The sequence below is a fragment of the Citrus sinensis genome, chromosome 5 (genome assembly GCF_022201045.2).
Source record: "Citrus sinensis cultivar Valencia sweet orange chromosome 5, DVS_A1.0, whole genome shotgun sequence".
Lineage (NCBI taxonomy): Eukaryota > Viridiplantae > Streptophyta > Magnoliopsida > Sapindales > Rutaceae > Citrus > Citrus sinensis.
In genome coordinates this window covers 22,300,604-22,314,609 of record NC_068560.1, presented here as the reverse complement: position 1 = coordinate 22,314,609, position 14,006 = coordinate 22,300,604, and the positions used below count along the sequence as shown (strand labels likewise).

The window sequence follows — 14,006 nt, the reverse complement described above, 5'->3', positions numbered from 1 at the left end:
ATTTCACATTCATTTGCAGGCAATGTCGAATGAGTGGAGTCATATTAACACAAGTGGCAGGGAAAATAAATTTGCAAGCTGAATTGTATGCGTTGTCGTCTTTGGAAAATTCTTGAATCTATTCAAAGCTTTTTTATGGCTTATAATGTTGTGGACCCTAAAAAACTCTCTTTTTTGTTTGATTGGGTATTCTTAGGCTTTATTCTTTCTCTTTTCTTGTTGTTTCATCATCTTCGTCAGCGGCGGAGCTGTTAGTGGGCACTGGGCAGCCCGGTATAGAAAAAGGAAAAAAAAATTAGTTAGTTTGATTAAAATTATGAAAAATGCCATTAATTATTAATTACGAAAATACCATCATCATTATTACTTTTCCTTTACTTCCACCGATACTATTAGAAAAAACAAAAAAAATTTCCAAACCCTTCAAGATTCTTCATTCTTCATCAATTCACCTTCATTGGTTCACAAATCACAATTCATCATCCGTTCATAGCTTCCAATTTCTTTGCGATCTATACATTTTTCTACTGGTATGTTACTATACTTTTAGAACTTGCATAAATTATTAATTTTTTAGATAGATTTTATTGATTTATTTTACATATTATTTTAATTTATTATTTTGAATGTTTGATTGGCTTTTTTTTTGGTAACTAGTTTTGTGATTTATTATTGTTATTTTTCACTAATAATATTTTTTTTAAATGGAAAAGATGAACAAAATTGAATTGTTTAATTTATTTAAGCATGCTAATTAAGCTTGTAATTATTCATTAATTTATTAATTTTTATGTAGTTTCGTGTTATGGTAATTTATAGGTATAATGTCTGATGAATCCAAGCCAAGAAAAACTCTCCTTTCATTTACAGTCACAACAGAGCATGCATTTTCAGCCACGAGCCTTATCAAAGACATCACTTCGCAATAAGATGGGAAATGAGTTTCTTTCAAATTGTATGGTTGTCTATACTAAAAGAGAAATCGCAGATACTATTGATCCAGAATCCATAATTGATGAATTCTATTGTTCGAAACTGCGAAAAGTACAACTTTAGTTATATTTTTGTTTTGAATTACATTTTTATTTTCTATTTTTATATAATTATTTTGTTTAAAGTAATTATTATTTAGTATAAGATTTCTAATATCCTCATCTTATTATGTGTATTTTATTTTTTTCTTATAAAATTTTATGTTCACTTTACAGTGTATTTTTTTTTAATTTAGCCCGGAGTACTTCAAAATCTTGAATCCGCCCCCGCTCTTCGTCAGCCTTCTTCACATTCACATGTTCTCGTACAATAGGATATTAAAACAATCAAAATTTTGTAACCTTTTCTTTCATCAAAGTAGCATTTTTGTGGTCATTTTTGGACTTGAGTTAGTATGATTTTACTTTTGAATCTTCTCAAAAAGCCTTGTGTTATTTGAGGATATACAATGTTATATATTACTTCTAACCAGGCTACAATGTTGAGGATACTAATTCAAGTCCCATTATATGCCCTCATCATGGCCATTCGGGATTCAATAATATCTCCTCAAATACTAATATGGATAAATATCTATATGAACTATACTATAATAAGTGTATCAGTTTAAATTCCTGATAAAACCCTTACCGGTGTTAATTAATCTAGACATTTTTCTTAATCAGTGGATCAATAATCTTTTAATCCCATGTGTTATAATAAAATGTAAAACGTGGTAAGTAATTAAAGACAAGATTAAGGGATAAAGGATCGTTACTGAATAATTTTTCCATTACAAAATTAACGTCGATACATCAATGTGGTAATTCTTCACTTGAACACAAAAACATTCATAGCTAATGCGAAAGTGAAGAAAATATTACTATAGAAAATTTAAAATATTGCAATTTGAAAAAAAAAAAAAAAGAAGTGTAATTCGAAGTATAAAAGATATTGTCATAAAAATTATACATCTCAAGCTCGGCTTTGCACATGGTATCAAAATCGACCAGCGAATTTTCATTAATACTGGGACAGCAACGTATTTGTTTTTTAGTTATAATTTTAATTTTTTAAAAATTATTATTTGAGTTTGCGCTGACAAAATAAATACTGCCAAATCAAGTATTAAATAGTACGGGAAATTGTTTTTTGTTTTTTAATAGATTTGATTTAAAATTGCATTTGATTAAAGAAAGTTCAAAGCTTATAAAATTGAACATGTGCAATTCAATAAACCCACTAAAAATTAATCACGTAAACTCTCATATTTCAAGTGACCCACATTGAGAATATTATTGTCCACAGAATCAGATATAGAAAAATCAAATTCAACTTCTATTTGAATTTTGCCACAAAAAATGTAATTAGTTAATTTCTGCTGTCCTCAATGTGATTAACCACAATAACTAAAGTTTTTAATTTTGTTAATTAGGCTAGTGTCCCTAAATCACTAGTTAACATGTCGAGGCACCGACACAAAACATATGCATGTGAATTCACATGCACGATTTTGATTCTAATTCTCCAATTTATTTTTCTAAATTTGTAGATGTAGTATTAGGAGAATTGTTTATATATCTCTAGAATTAAACTGCATGAATGTAAAAGAAAATAAGCTTAGCTAACGAATAGAAGGAAATAAGAAATGATTTCATACGAAATCAAATAATAAAATTGAGATTAACCCTCTTTTTCTCTCCCGTTCTACCCTTTCCTCTCACCTCCTCTCCTCCTATTTCTTTAAATCAAACAAGCACTTAATGCTAGTTAATATCTGCTGTAATTATTCAAAAAATGTGAGATTACAATATGAGTGCTTTTTCAACAAGTTTTAGAAAGTTGTAAAATCTGTATATAATATTGTGAAAAGTCGTTCTCGCTCTTTAATACAGTAAAAAATCCTTTATATATATGTACGTATATATATATAGTGTGTGGGCACTCTCATTATTTTTTATGCGGACATGGTATTAAGTTTTGTAGCTTAATAGAGTTAGTGTAGATGCACTACTAAATTGCATGGATTAACACTGTGTCCGCAATTTTTTTTTTAAGAAAGAGGACAACTGCACTTGAAAATGATTTTATATGTGTATATGTATAGTTTTTCTCTCATGTTAGTAGCCACATTTTTTTATATATATAAACACACTATTAACTCGCATAGTTTTATAATGCATTGAAAACTAAGAACTATGAACTCGCATTGTTTAACAGTATGTCTGTATTAAAAAAAAATAAAAGTGTATGCACCTGATGATAATTATATATATAAAAGACGGCCTACTTACAAATTTAAACTGATTAACAAGTTTTAAATTAAATATTACATTATCTTAGATACTCAACAGATCAACAAGTTATACATAGTACAATCATGTTAATCTCAATAAATTATACCTGCCGCCAACTCGATTGATAATATCAGTGACTGACTTCATGTGTGCTTACTCACAGGAACCTACAAATGATTAAGAATTTAATTAACTATTAATGAACATAAACAATGCTTAAACATAATGATAATCATCACTTGAATTTAAAAAAAAAAAATCATCCCAAAATTAACCAGTCCAGATTCCGGCAGATACAACGTCGGCGCCTCCTCTATAGACAGTTTCTTAAAACCGAGATTGAATTAATAAATTAAAACGAGCGTCAAAAGCACATGGTTTGAATTAATTGGTTGACACCTTATGTGCTTTGTCTGAAATGAAACAAACAAATTATTGGCATTAAAATAAAAAAAATTGATTTGTACGTCTTCTGGCAATATCTGCATGGATTTGATATATCGTGTGTATGCATGGTCAGCACAGGCTAGATCGTGAAAACATTTTCGTACAAACAAACAAATTAATGCAGTATTAAAGTGACAAGCAAGAACCGGGATTTTACTACGATTGAAAAGGGAAGAAAATGTAACTAAAGTTGGTTGGTGTGAGGGGTTCGGTATTTTCATTTCTTAAGAGAGGTCAGGGATTTAAGTCCCGCTCTTTTATGGAATCACCATTTTAGCCAGTACTTTACCATTTACGGACTGACCCAGTGCGAGCAGGAATTAGTCTAAATTGTAGTACAATCTTAAATGTACCTTCCACAATTAAAGATGGCCAATGGGCCGGGCGGCACATGGCACGGCACGGGCACGGCACGTGTCCGTACGGCACGGCACGGCACGAGCACGTTTCGGTGAGGCACGAGGCACGACACGGCACGCACGTGGGCCGTGCCGGGCTTAGAATTTTAGGCACGCGGGCCTTAAAGCACGGCACGCGAAAAAGCACGTAATAAGCACGGTTCATTAGTAGGCTAGCACGCGGCCCGTGAGCCATTAATAGCACGTGGGCCAAAATATATCTAAGTAAATTTTTTTAACAAAAAGTAAATATAAAATGTTATGAAATTAAAGTACAATATCTTGAAATTAAATGTTTTAATATATTTTTTAGCATAGACTTTTAAAAATTAATTTAAATCATTAAATCTTAGTTTAAATAAATATTCTAATCTTTTATGTTTATAATTTATTAAATGAATAAGTAAATATCATGATTTTAATAAATAAAATTATAAATATCATAATTTTATTTATGATATTTATTAAAGGGTAAAAGCTCGTTTAATCCCTATATTTTGAAGTTAGTGCCCGTTTAGTCCCTATATTTTTAAAAATACCTCAAACCATCCTTACCATTAAATTATTGACACTTTTGCCATTATCTTTTGTTCCTTTTAATTTATTTTTATAATATTATCCTATTATAATAATGTTTTAGACATTATTAAAAAGAAAAAAATAACCATATTATAATAATTTTTTTAGACATTATTAAAAAGAAAAAAATAAATTACCAGTTTAACACCAAAAAATAAAATAAAATAAAAAAATATATTAATTTTTGTGGAACACACTCTTGAGTTAAAATATTAATTTTTCTAAAAAAATTGATAATGTAATTTTTTACGATATTAATTTTTTAGACATACGTGAGCTTCCACAAAAATTAATATATACCTTTTTTGTTTTTATTTTATTTTTTAGTTTAATTTGATAATTTAATTTTTTATTAATATCCAAAAAAACATTATTGTAAAAATGTAATATTGTAAAAACAAGTTAAAAATAATAAAAAATAATGGCATAAGTGTCAATATTTAGTAGCAGGGACGTTTTGAGGTGTTTTTAAAAATACATGGACTAAATGGACACTAACCTCATAATATAGGGACTAAATAATCTTTTACCCTTTATTAAATGAATAATGTTATTTAATTTTATTTATGATATTTATTTAATTATTTATTTACGTTTATAATTTATTAAATGAATAAGTAAATAACTAAATATCATGATTTTAATAAATAAGATTATAAATATCATAAATTTATATATTATAAATAAAAAATAATTTTTTTTACAAAATTAATAATAAAATATTTTTCATATTAATATTAAATCATAACTTAATTAATATTTAATAGAGATATGTTTCATTTGTGACTGAAATATTTTTCATTTTATACACAAGAAAAATGTTAATTGCTCTCTTAATAAAAATTAATATGATTATGATTTTGAATAGAGTAATGATACAGCCACAAACTCTTGTACAAACTTATTTTGTACAAACTGATGTGGCATGATAAGATTGGTTGAATTAAACATCACTTGACCCACATGATTTGTTTTTATTAATTTATATTTTCATTCAACTAATGAATTAATGCCACGTCAGTTTGTACAAAATAAGTTTGTACAAGAGTTTGTGGCTGTATCATTACTCTTTTGAATATTATTATTATTATTATTATTATTATTATTATTATTATTATGTTGGTGGGCTTAAAAAAGCACGTCAAGCACGTGGGCTTGAATAAAGCACGTTAGACACGTGGGCTTGAATAAAGCACGTTAAGCACGCAAAAAAAAAAAAAAGTTGGTGGGCTTTTTTTGGGCACGGCCCACGGCACGGCACGAGCACGGCACGAGAGGGCTCGTGCCGTGGGCCGTGCCGGGCTCAACTGAAAAAAATGTGGGCACGGCACGGCACGGCCCATTGGCCATAGTTATCCACAATTGAGGCCCACTCAGAACCACCTCATGGTTCAAGCAAAAAAAAAAGGAAGAAAATATTTTTTAAGAGTTTATTAATTTATAGGAAAAATAATTAAGGCAAATACTTGATTATTCATCCCGAACATTCTCATTTAACAAAATACAGATTGACGACCTTTGTTTCGTTTTGTTCTAGCGCTAAAGCTTTATATGTTTATACGATTATGTGATAGACAATATATAATAGGGGCGGAAATTGAAAACTTTAGTTGCAGGAGCTGTATGAATTAAGTTAATTATCATCAAAGAATGGAACAACGATAAATTTAGAGATGAGTTAAAAGAAAGTGAGTTTCTGAACTGAATATTGAATTAGAAAAGAGAATTATGATTTAATACTTTTATAAGGAAAGGAAAAAAAAAAGATAAATTGGGTAAGATCATAATGAATGCTTAGGAGTACATCAGATGCATATTAAAAGAAAATTTCTGAAATTTTTACAGGGCCACGGCCCCCTATAGTTTCCATTATGTTTCGTCCCTCATATATACGACAGTCAGATGATTAAGCCATTAATTGTGTGAAATTTTATTTTTATAATTTTTTGGAAAATAGCTACATATATAACTAATAATTTATTATTTTAGATTTTGACTTGTCTAAAAATATTGAAAGTCATTATGCAATTCTCAAATAATTGAAAAAAAAAAAAGGTCACCACTTCATATTGTTTAGACAAAATATTAACTTCAAAAGTGAAGAGTTTGCGTACCACCAAATAGCACGTTTGCTTTTATTGACGAAATTAAATTCATTTTGCAGAACGTCTAAACTGACTCAAATCCCAAATTGATACTATTCGGTCTAGTCAACAAAATAAAAAGCAATCTAAACACAACAATTATGATGCATGAACAAAGTCTACCATGTGGACGTCCGAATTGACCCCTCCATAAAATTATGAAAAGCATCTTTGAAAAAAAAAATCTCTATCAATTGTCCGAATTTTTGGCCTCAATAATTAATTTTAGAACCAACGATTATTTCATTTTGTTAAATGATTTTCTGAGTATACGTTAATTAATTTAATTAGTAAAATTTAGTGGATGGTATAAAAATATAAGGTTCAAACTCAACTCACATGAATAAAGAAAAAAAGATTTAAATTTTTAATCGGGTTATTATTTTTAATCGTGTTATTTGCCCACGTTACGTTTAAAGTAAGGTATAATTCTCTCTACAGTTGAGAGGTAGGACCTATAATTATATGAGAGGATTGTACCTTACGTTAAGGTAGCAGCTCCCTTAAAAAAAATCTCTATCAATTGTCTGAATTTTTTGCCTGAATAATTAATTTTAGAACCAACGATTATTTCATTTTGTTAAATGATTTTCTGAGTATACGTTAATTAATTTAATTAGTAAAATTTAGTGGATGGTATAAAAATACAAGGTTAAAACTCAACTCACATGAATAAAGGAAAAAAAGATTTAAATTTTTAATCGTGTTATTATTTAAGTTTTATTCAATAATTTAATAAATAAAGTGATCGATAAATTTTTTATTATTAATAATAAATTTATCGTTACATTTCTTAAATATTGCGTAAGGTTGCGCAACACATCTCGATTATCTCCTGGGAATCCTCATGCACGCCAAAACCACGATGACGTGGGATGCTCGATATCACGAGAAGTTCGTGTACGAAGAATCCCCTTTTCAAGTCTTTAAAAACGAGAAAAAAAAAAAAAAAACTGTTACTAGTATATTCTTTTGCCATAACATGCTGCCACGTGCATGCAATCCATGGACGCGTCATTTATGAGAGCCACCACAGTCAAACCAAAATATGAGTTTTTTTCCCTGAAAATTCATTGAAGCCCGTGCCGTTTCACTAATATTAACTCAGGGACCATATATTTTGAATTATTCAGTTAAGTCCTCCCTGAATCTTGAATTTTGATTGTTTGTCATTTGTATTGTGTTTTAAAGTCATTGATAAAGTTTGACTGTTACAAAAAATTATATTGGAAACATGGAATATTTTAGTCAAAATAAATAGTTTTCTTTTTTTATTTAGTCTAAACAAAGTTACGGAAAATAAAAAAAATAATGGGATGAAAAATGATTTTTATATTTTATAAGATAAATTTTTGAAATAAATTCTAAAATCCCTCCTTAAAATTCTTTAATCAATAAATTATTTTTTTTGTTTTGTTCTTATAGAGCGTAATTGCGTATGATTGATATAGAAGAGCTTTAAGACTTTTTAATATTACTATATGACTTTTACATATCAATTTAAATTTGAAGGTGAATGATTTATCTAATAATAAAGATGATAATAAATTCTTATTTTATTTTTGTTTTTACCCAAATTAATACTCAAAAATTAATATTTAATTTTTAGTAATAAAAAATGTTAAAACTTGTTTAAGATGCCAATTAAATTTTAACTTTTTATGTTCGTAATTATAACTTGCATAATTTGGAAAAAAATTGATTAAAGAAAAATCTAATGATTACGTTATTGATTTTTTTAAGCATGTCTTCACTCAGTTGACAAATTAGGAGCAAATAAATGTTATTTTAGACCTTTTGTTAGTTTTATCATCAGTGGGACGCCCACAACAGACAAGGACTTAAGTTAGATATTTAAGAAACCTGAGTTTTCCTACTTCATTTTTTGCAAACAACAAGGACCCAAATGATAAAAAGAATGATAGAAAAATATAGTAAAAACTTTGATACATGAAAAGAGATTAAAAATCTAGAGAAAATCGAAAAGCAAATTAAACTTTTACCATTACCAAAAAGTGTTAATTTAACAACTATATAAATGATAAGGCCACGGAAAGATTCGGAAAGCAAACGCAGCAGCAGCAGCAGCAGCAAATCAACAGACACAGAGCCTGAGAAAAAACGCCGTCCTGTGAACATTTACAGGACATTGATCCACTTATTTTTCTTGATGGCAGGGCAATCGAGAAAATGGATGATACTGGTGGCAACCATATGGATTCAAGCATTCACGGGGACAAATTTTGATTTCTCGGCATACTCATCGGATTTGAAATCTGTTTTGGGGGTATCGCAAGTGCAGTTGAATTATCTAGCCACGGCTTCTGATTTAGGGAAGCTCTTTGGATGGTTATCTGGGTTGGCTCTGATGTATTTCCCCTTGTGGGTTGTGCTTTTCATGGCTGCTTTCATGGGGTTCTTTGGTTATGGCCTCCAATGGCTTGTTATCAGTCATGTTATTTCCCTGCCTTATATACTGGTATGTGTGTGTGTGTATATCTATATGTTGCATATTCTGTTGCTTTGTTTTTTTTAATCTTTGATTTTGATTTCATTTCAGTTTTCTTTTCATTTCTGTTTCTTGTTCCAGAAAAATTTAGAAGATGGGTGCCGGTCTTTAGTGGTTACTTGGGTGCTGTCATTTTTTTTTTTCAGTTTATTATTTTATTATTATTAGTTAATTAATTTTAATTTTTTTTTATGGCTAAGAAGGAGAGTGAAAATTAAGCCTAATAAAATGCAACGCTAATAGGGGAGATAATGGAGGACAATGGGTACCAACTGCCAAGTCTGAGTAGATTGATGAAACCAATCATAATTGTACAGCCTTGGTAGGTCCCTCACCTATCTCAGGAGACTCTCTGCTTCTTCTTTTCCCTTTTTTCCCAAAAAAGAAAAAAGAAAAAATATTTCATTACTCATTTTTACCCCTTTTTTTAGTTTGTATTTCGGGACGAGAAACTTCAAATTTCACCCATTAAATATTAAAATTATTTATTTTAATATTACTCAAATTTAAGGGATTGGGGATGTAAAATACATTCACAATCAGTTGAGTTACGCTCAATGCCTAGTTAACGTGTTGTTGTTTATATACACGTCCTGGTAAAATTTGAAGTTGGGTTGTGAAATTTCACAATGATTTTTTATGATATATTAATTAATTTATTTCATTTATTCTATTATGTACTCTCTCATATATGCTGTAATTTTGCTTGGACGAAGTTTCTCCTCAGAAGTAGTCTGGACAAGTTTCACTTTCTCTTATAATGGCTTTTTCCAAATTAGGAGTGACAATCAAGCAACCCACAAGGTTCCACTAAAAGACAATTCACATATTTTTTTTTAAAAAAGATGCTTTCAGTTTTTATGAGGCATAACTAAAATTTTCTTTTCTCTCAAATAAAACAATTCTGTAGCTAACTTTTGAGTCGGTGGGACTATGATATAAAAATAACAAATCTAAAGGGCCATATCATAAATCAGTGAAATAAATGGGGCTCAAAGTTAAACTTGTATAGAATTAGATAAATATCAGTTTAACCCCTAGTAGTTTCTGAAATTGCTTTTCAGCCCAGTGCTCTGTACTCAACAAAGGTCCCCCTTCAATGTGAGGAAAATTTTGAAAAAAAAAAAAACATTTAGCCTATTTTAAGACTACTCAGTTTCTTCTTGATCTTATTTCTTTGTGCATACATACGTAATTATGCTCTTAATATATATTGCTGTGAAATTTGTGGGTGCAGGTTTTTTTTCTATGTTTGTTATCTGGATTGAGCATAACATGGTTCAACACAGTATGTTTTGTTCTTTGCATCCAAAATTTCCCAGCAAATCGAGCACTTGCTCTGTCGCTTACAGTGAGCTTCAATGGTGTTAGTGCAGCCATTTATGCTCTTGCTGGCAATGCAATCAATCCATCTTCACATGCCCTGTATCTCCTTTTAAATGCTCTCATTCCCCTCATCACTTCCTTAGCAGCCTTAATCCCAATCCTTAGGCAGCCTTCTTTAGACCCTCTTCCCCCAGAAGGCGTCAAACGCGACTCCTTCATCTTCCTCATACTCAATATCATAGCCATTTTAACCGGTGTGTATCTCCTCCTCTTTGGTGCACATTCTTCTGATTTAACTGTATCTCGGCTCCTCTTCGGCGGAGCACTCTTTCTTCTCATGTTCCCATTGTGTATCCCTGGTATTGTTTACGCGAGAGAGTGGTTTAAACGTACGATTCACTCTAGTTTTAGACTTGATGGCTCCGGTTTCCTTCTTATTGATGTTGATGATCTTGAGCTTCATAAAGAGTTACTTATGCGTGAAGCAGAAGCAAGCAATAATGGGAAGGAACTTGATCAACCCCTGTTGAGTACTGATGATACATCAATGACATACAGTATCACTAGGACTAAGAGCTTTGAAAAGGGAGGGTGTTGTGAGACGATAATCGGAAAAGATCAGTTAGCTATGCTTGGAGAAGAGCATTCAGCGCGGTTGCTTGTTCTTAGGCTTGATTTTTGGCTATATTACATTGCATACTTTTGTGGGGGGGCAATTGGCCTTGTGTACAGCAACAATCTAGGCCAAATTGCTCAATCACTTGGAGAGAGCTCGCGTACTACTACTCTCCTCACTCTTTACTCATCCTTCTCCTTCTTCGGACGCTTGCTCTCGGCAGCACCAGACTACATGCGAGCGTGAGTAATCTTTCATTGTGCAAAGCAAGGGCATTTGATGAACAAACGTGTGCAACTAATAACACCAATTCTGTTTTTGTTGATGCAGGAAGGTGTACTTTGCGAGAACTGGATGGCTAACAATTGCTTTATTGCCAACACCGGTGGCATTCTGCCTGTTGGCTACATCAGGGAATGCAGTGGCACTACAAGCAGGGACATCGCTAATAGGGCTGAGCTCAGGGTTCATATTTGCAGCTGCTGTTTCAATTACATCAGAACTTTTTGGACCTAACAGCGTAGGCGTAAATCACAACATTCTCATCACTAATATCCCAATTGGCTCACTGGTTTATGGCTTTCTTGCTGCAATAGTTTATGACTCAAATGTAAGCTCTGGCATAGGCATAGGCAATGTTGTCAGTGACTCAGTAGTATGCATGGGGAGACACTGCTACTTCTTAACATTTGTGCTGTGGGGATGCGTATCGGTGGTGGGTTTAGCTGCTAGTGTGCTTCTGTTTTTGAGAACTAGGCATGCTTATGATTGTTTCGAACGAAAACGGTTATCATCAACACAATTGTATTGATGATGGTGGGTGATTAGAATTGATTCCATGTGAAGAGGCAAAACTTGTATAGATCATGATCATCAGGAAATTGTATTCAAGTCCCTTGTGTTGTGGCACTTAAATAGTTGGGACATTATACAAACATGATCACTTCAATATTGTGGCAATCAAGATTCAAGTTCCTTGATTAGTTCCTTTTTACTTTTTATTCACGGTTAATACTTTCTAAATTTTGATAATGATATCTGACCTCGTGTGGTATCTGTTCCATATATCAATGAGCATTACAACTTTTCTTTGCATCAGATTCTACAAGAAGTGGGGAGTAGTTCTAGTTTCTTTTGCCATTTGTTCCCCGAATTCAATAGTTCCTCTGTATGTATGCATATATATCGCAGAATCTTTTATTTGTCCTTATTGATGATCAAAATCGTCAACTCCAACTCAGCTTTAGTTGAGGAATATACAATTAGGTTATGTTTACTTGCTGGAGTGGGAGTGAGGAGTGTGGATTCCTCCCACTCCAGCGTTTACTTGCTTAAAATGGCCACGGATTGGGAATCCCACTCCGTGGACCCCACTCATTTTTGGAGTGGGGAGTGGGAGTGGGACTCCCATTGGGGAAGGTGGGAGTGGGAATCCACTCCCACCTCTCCCATTTTTACCCTTTCATTTTTAATTTAATTTAATATTTTATAATTAATAAAATAAAATAAATAATATTTATTTGAATAATAATATTATATTTAACTAAATAATAATTTACATTGATTCTAAGTTAAAATTATTTTAAAATAATATTATTATATTAATAGAGAATTAATAAATATAATATTATTATATTTATTTTAAAAATAATAGTACTATATTTATTTAATATTAATAATAATAAATAGTTTATTCTAAGAAAATATTAATTTTGTACTAAATAATATTATATTATTATTTTATATAATAATAAATTTAATATAATTATATTAAATAAAATAAGGTTTCATTTTATATTAAAATTAATAATTTATTGTTCATAATTAAGAATATTAATAATTATAATAAATTTACAAATATAATAAAATAAATATTATTCATTAAATATATTTTTTATTAATTTTGTAATTAAAAACTATAATTCTTTAAATAAGGATAAAATTGTAATTTGTAACTATTTACTCCCAATCCAAGACAAAGTAAACACATAAATTGGATTATGATCTCTATTCCATGCTTCCATTCCAGTGTAAGTAAACAACTTACTCCCACTCCCACTCCACACTCCTAATCCAAGGATTCCTACTCCACACTCCTAATCCAAGGATTCCCACTCCTCAGGATTCCCACTCCAATCCAAAAAGTAAACGCAACATTAATACCCTGAATCCACAGATTCCGATGATCATTAGAATAGTTGTCCAAACAAAAGATGGATTGCTTGCTTTCGATCTTTGCAGTCATGATATATTAATCTATTTGATTGGCCATTGAACTTATGTACTCCTCCAATTACTTGAAATTTTTAGCGTAACAGTAACTCAATCCTCTTCCCACCCATGTGAAAGGGTACAAAACCTAGACTTGTACAAATTTTTTTTACTAATTCAATTATTTGGCACCCATAATCTGTCTCTGAAGTTGAAGATATATATTTAGAACATATTCTGTCCCTTAACTTTGTTTCTTAAGAAGGCATGAACAGTTGTATAATATTGTTTATGATTCTCAACTAATCTAGCTCTCTTGAATTTTAATAATCTTGTGTCACATGTGCACTTAACAAAAATTTTATTTTTTTTAATTATTATAAGTCACGCGTATGAATTTTTGGGGAAAGGAAAAAAAAAACCTCAATTCTTTAGAGAATTCTATTTCACTAACTGTTAAACAAGTTTTTTATTTCCACAGTAACAGTGAGCGATAGGAGACATGTG

The 14,006-nt window shown here is 30.7% G+C and overlaps 1 protein-coding gene across 1 annotated transcript; it reads left to right on the top strand.

The window, feature by feature from the left end:
• The first annotated feature begins 8,887 nt into the window (after positions 1 to 8,887).
• LOC102626277 (protein NUCLEAR FUSION DEFECTIVE 4) lies at positions 8,888 to 12,271 on the top strand. The gene is made up of 3 exons (XM_006471565.4): positions 8,888 to 9,316; positions 10,584 to 11,530; positions 11,619 to 12,271. Exons 1-3 carry the CDS (start codon positions 9,008 to 9,010, stop codon positions 12,097 to 12,099), a joined length of 1,737 nt encoding a protein of 578 aa, XP_006471628.3. The 5' UTR covers positions 8,888 to 9,007; the 3' UTR covers positions 12,100 to 12,271.
• Positions 12,272 to 14,006: the final 1,735 nt, after the last annotated feature.

Coding starts and splice junctions, on each gene's coding strand:
- LOC102626277 (XM_006471565.4), top strand. CDS start 9,008: ATGGCAGGGCAATCGAGAAAATGGATGATACTGGTGGCAACCATATGG. Junction 9,317..10,583: donor TTTCCCTGCCTTATATACTG/GTATGTGTGTGT, acceptor TTGTGGGTGCAG/GTTTTTTTTCTATGTTTGTT. Junction 11,531..11,618: donor GCACCAGACTACATGCGAGC/GTGAGTAATCTT, acceptor TTGTTGATGCAG/GAAGGTGTACTTTGCGAGAA.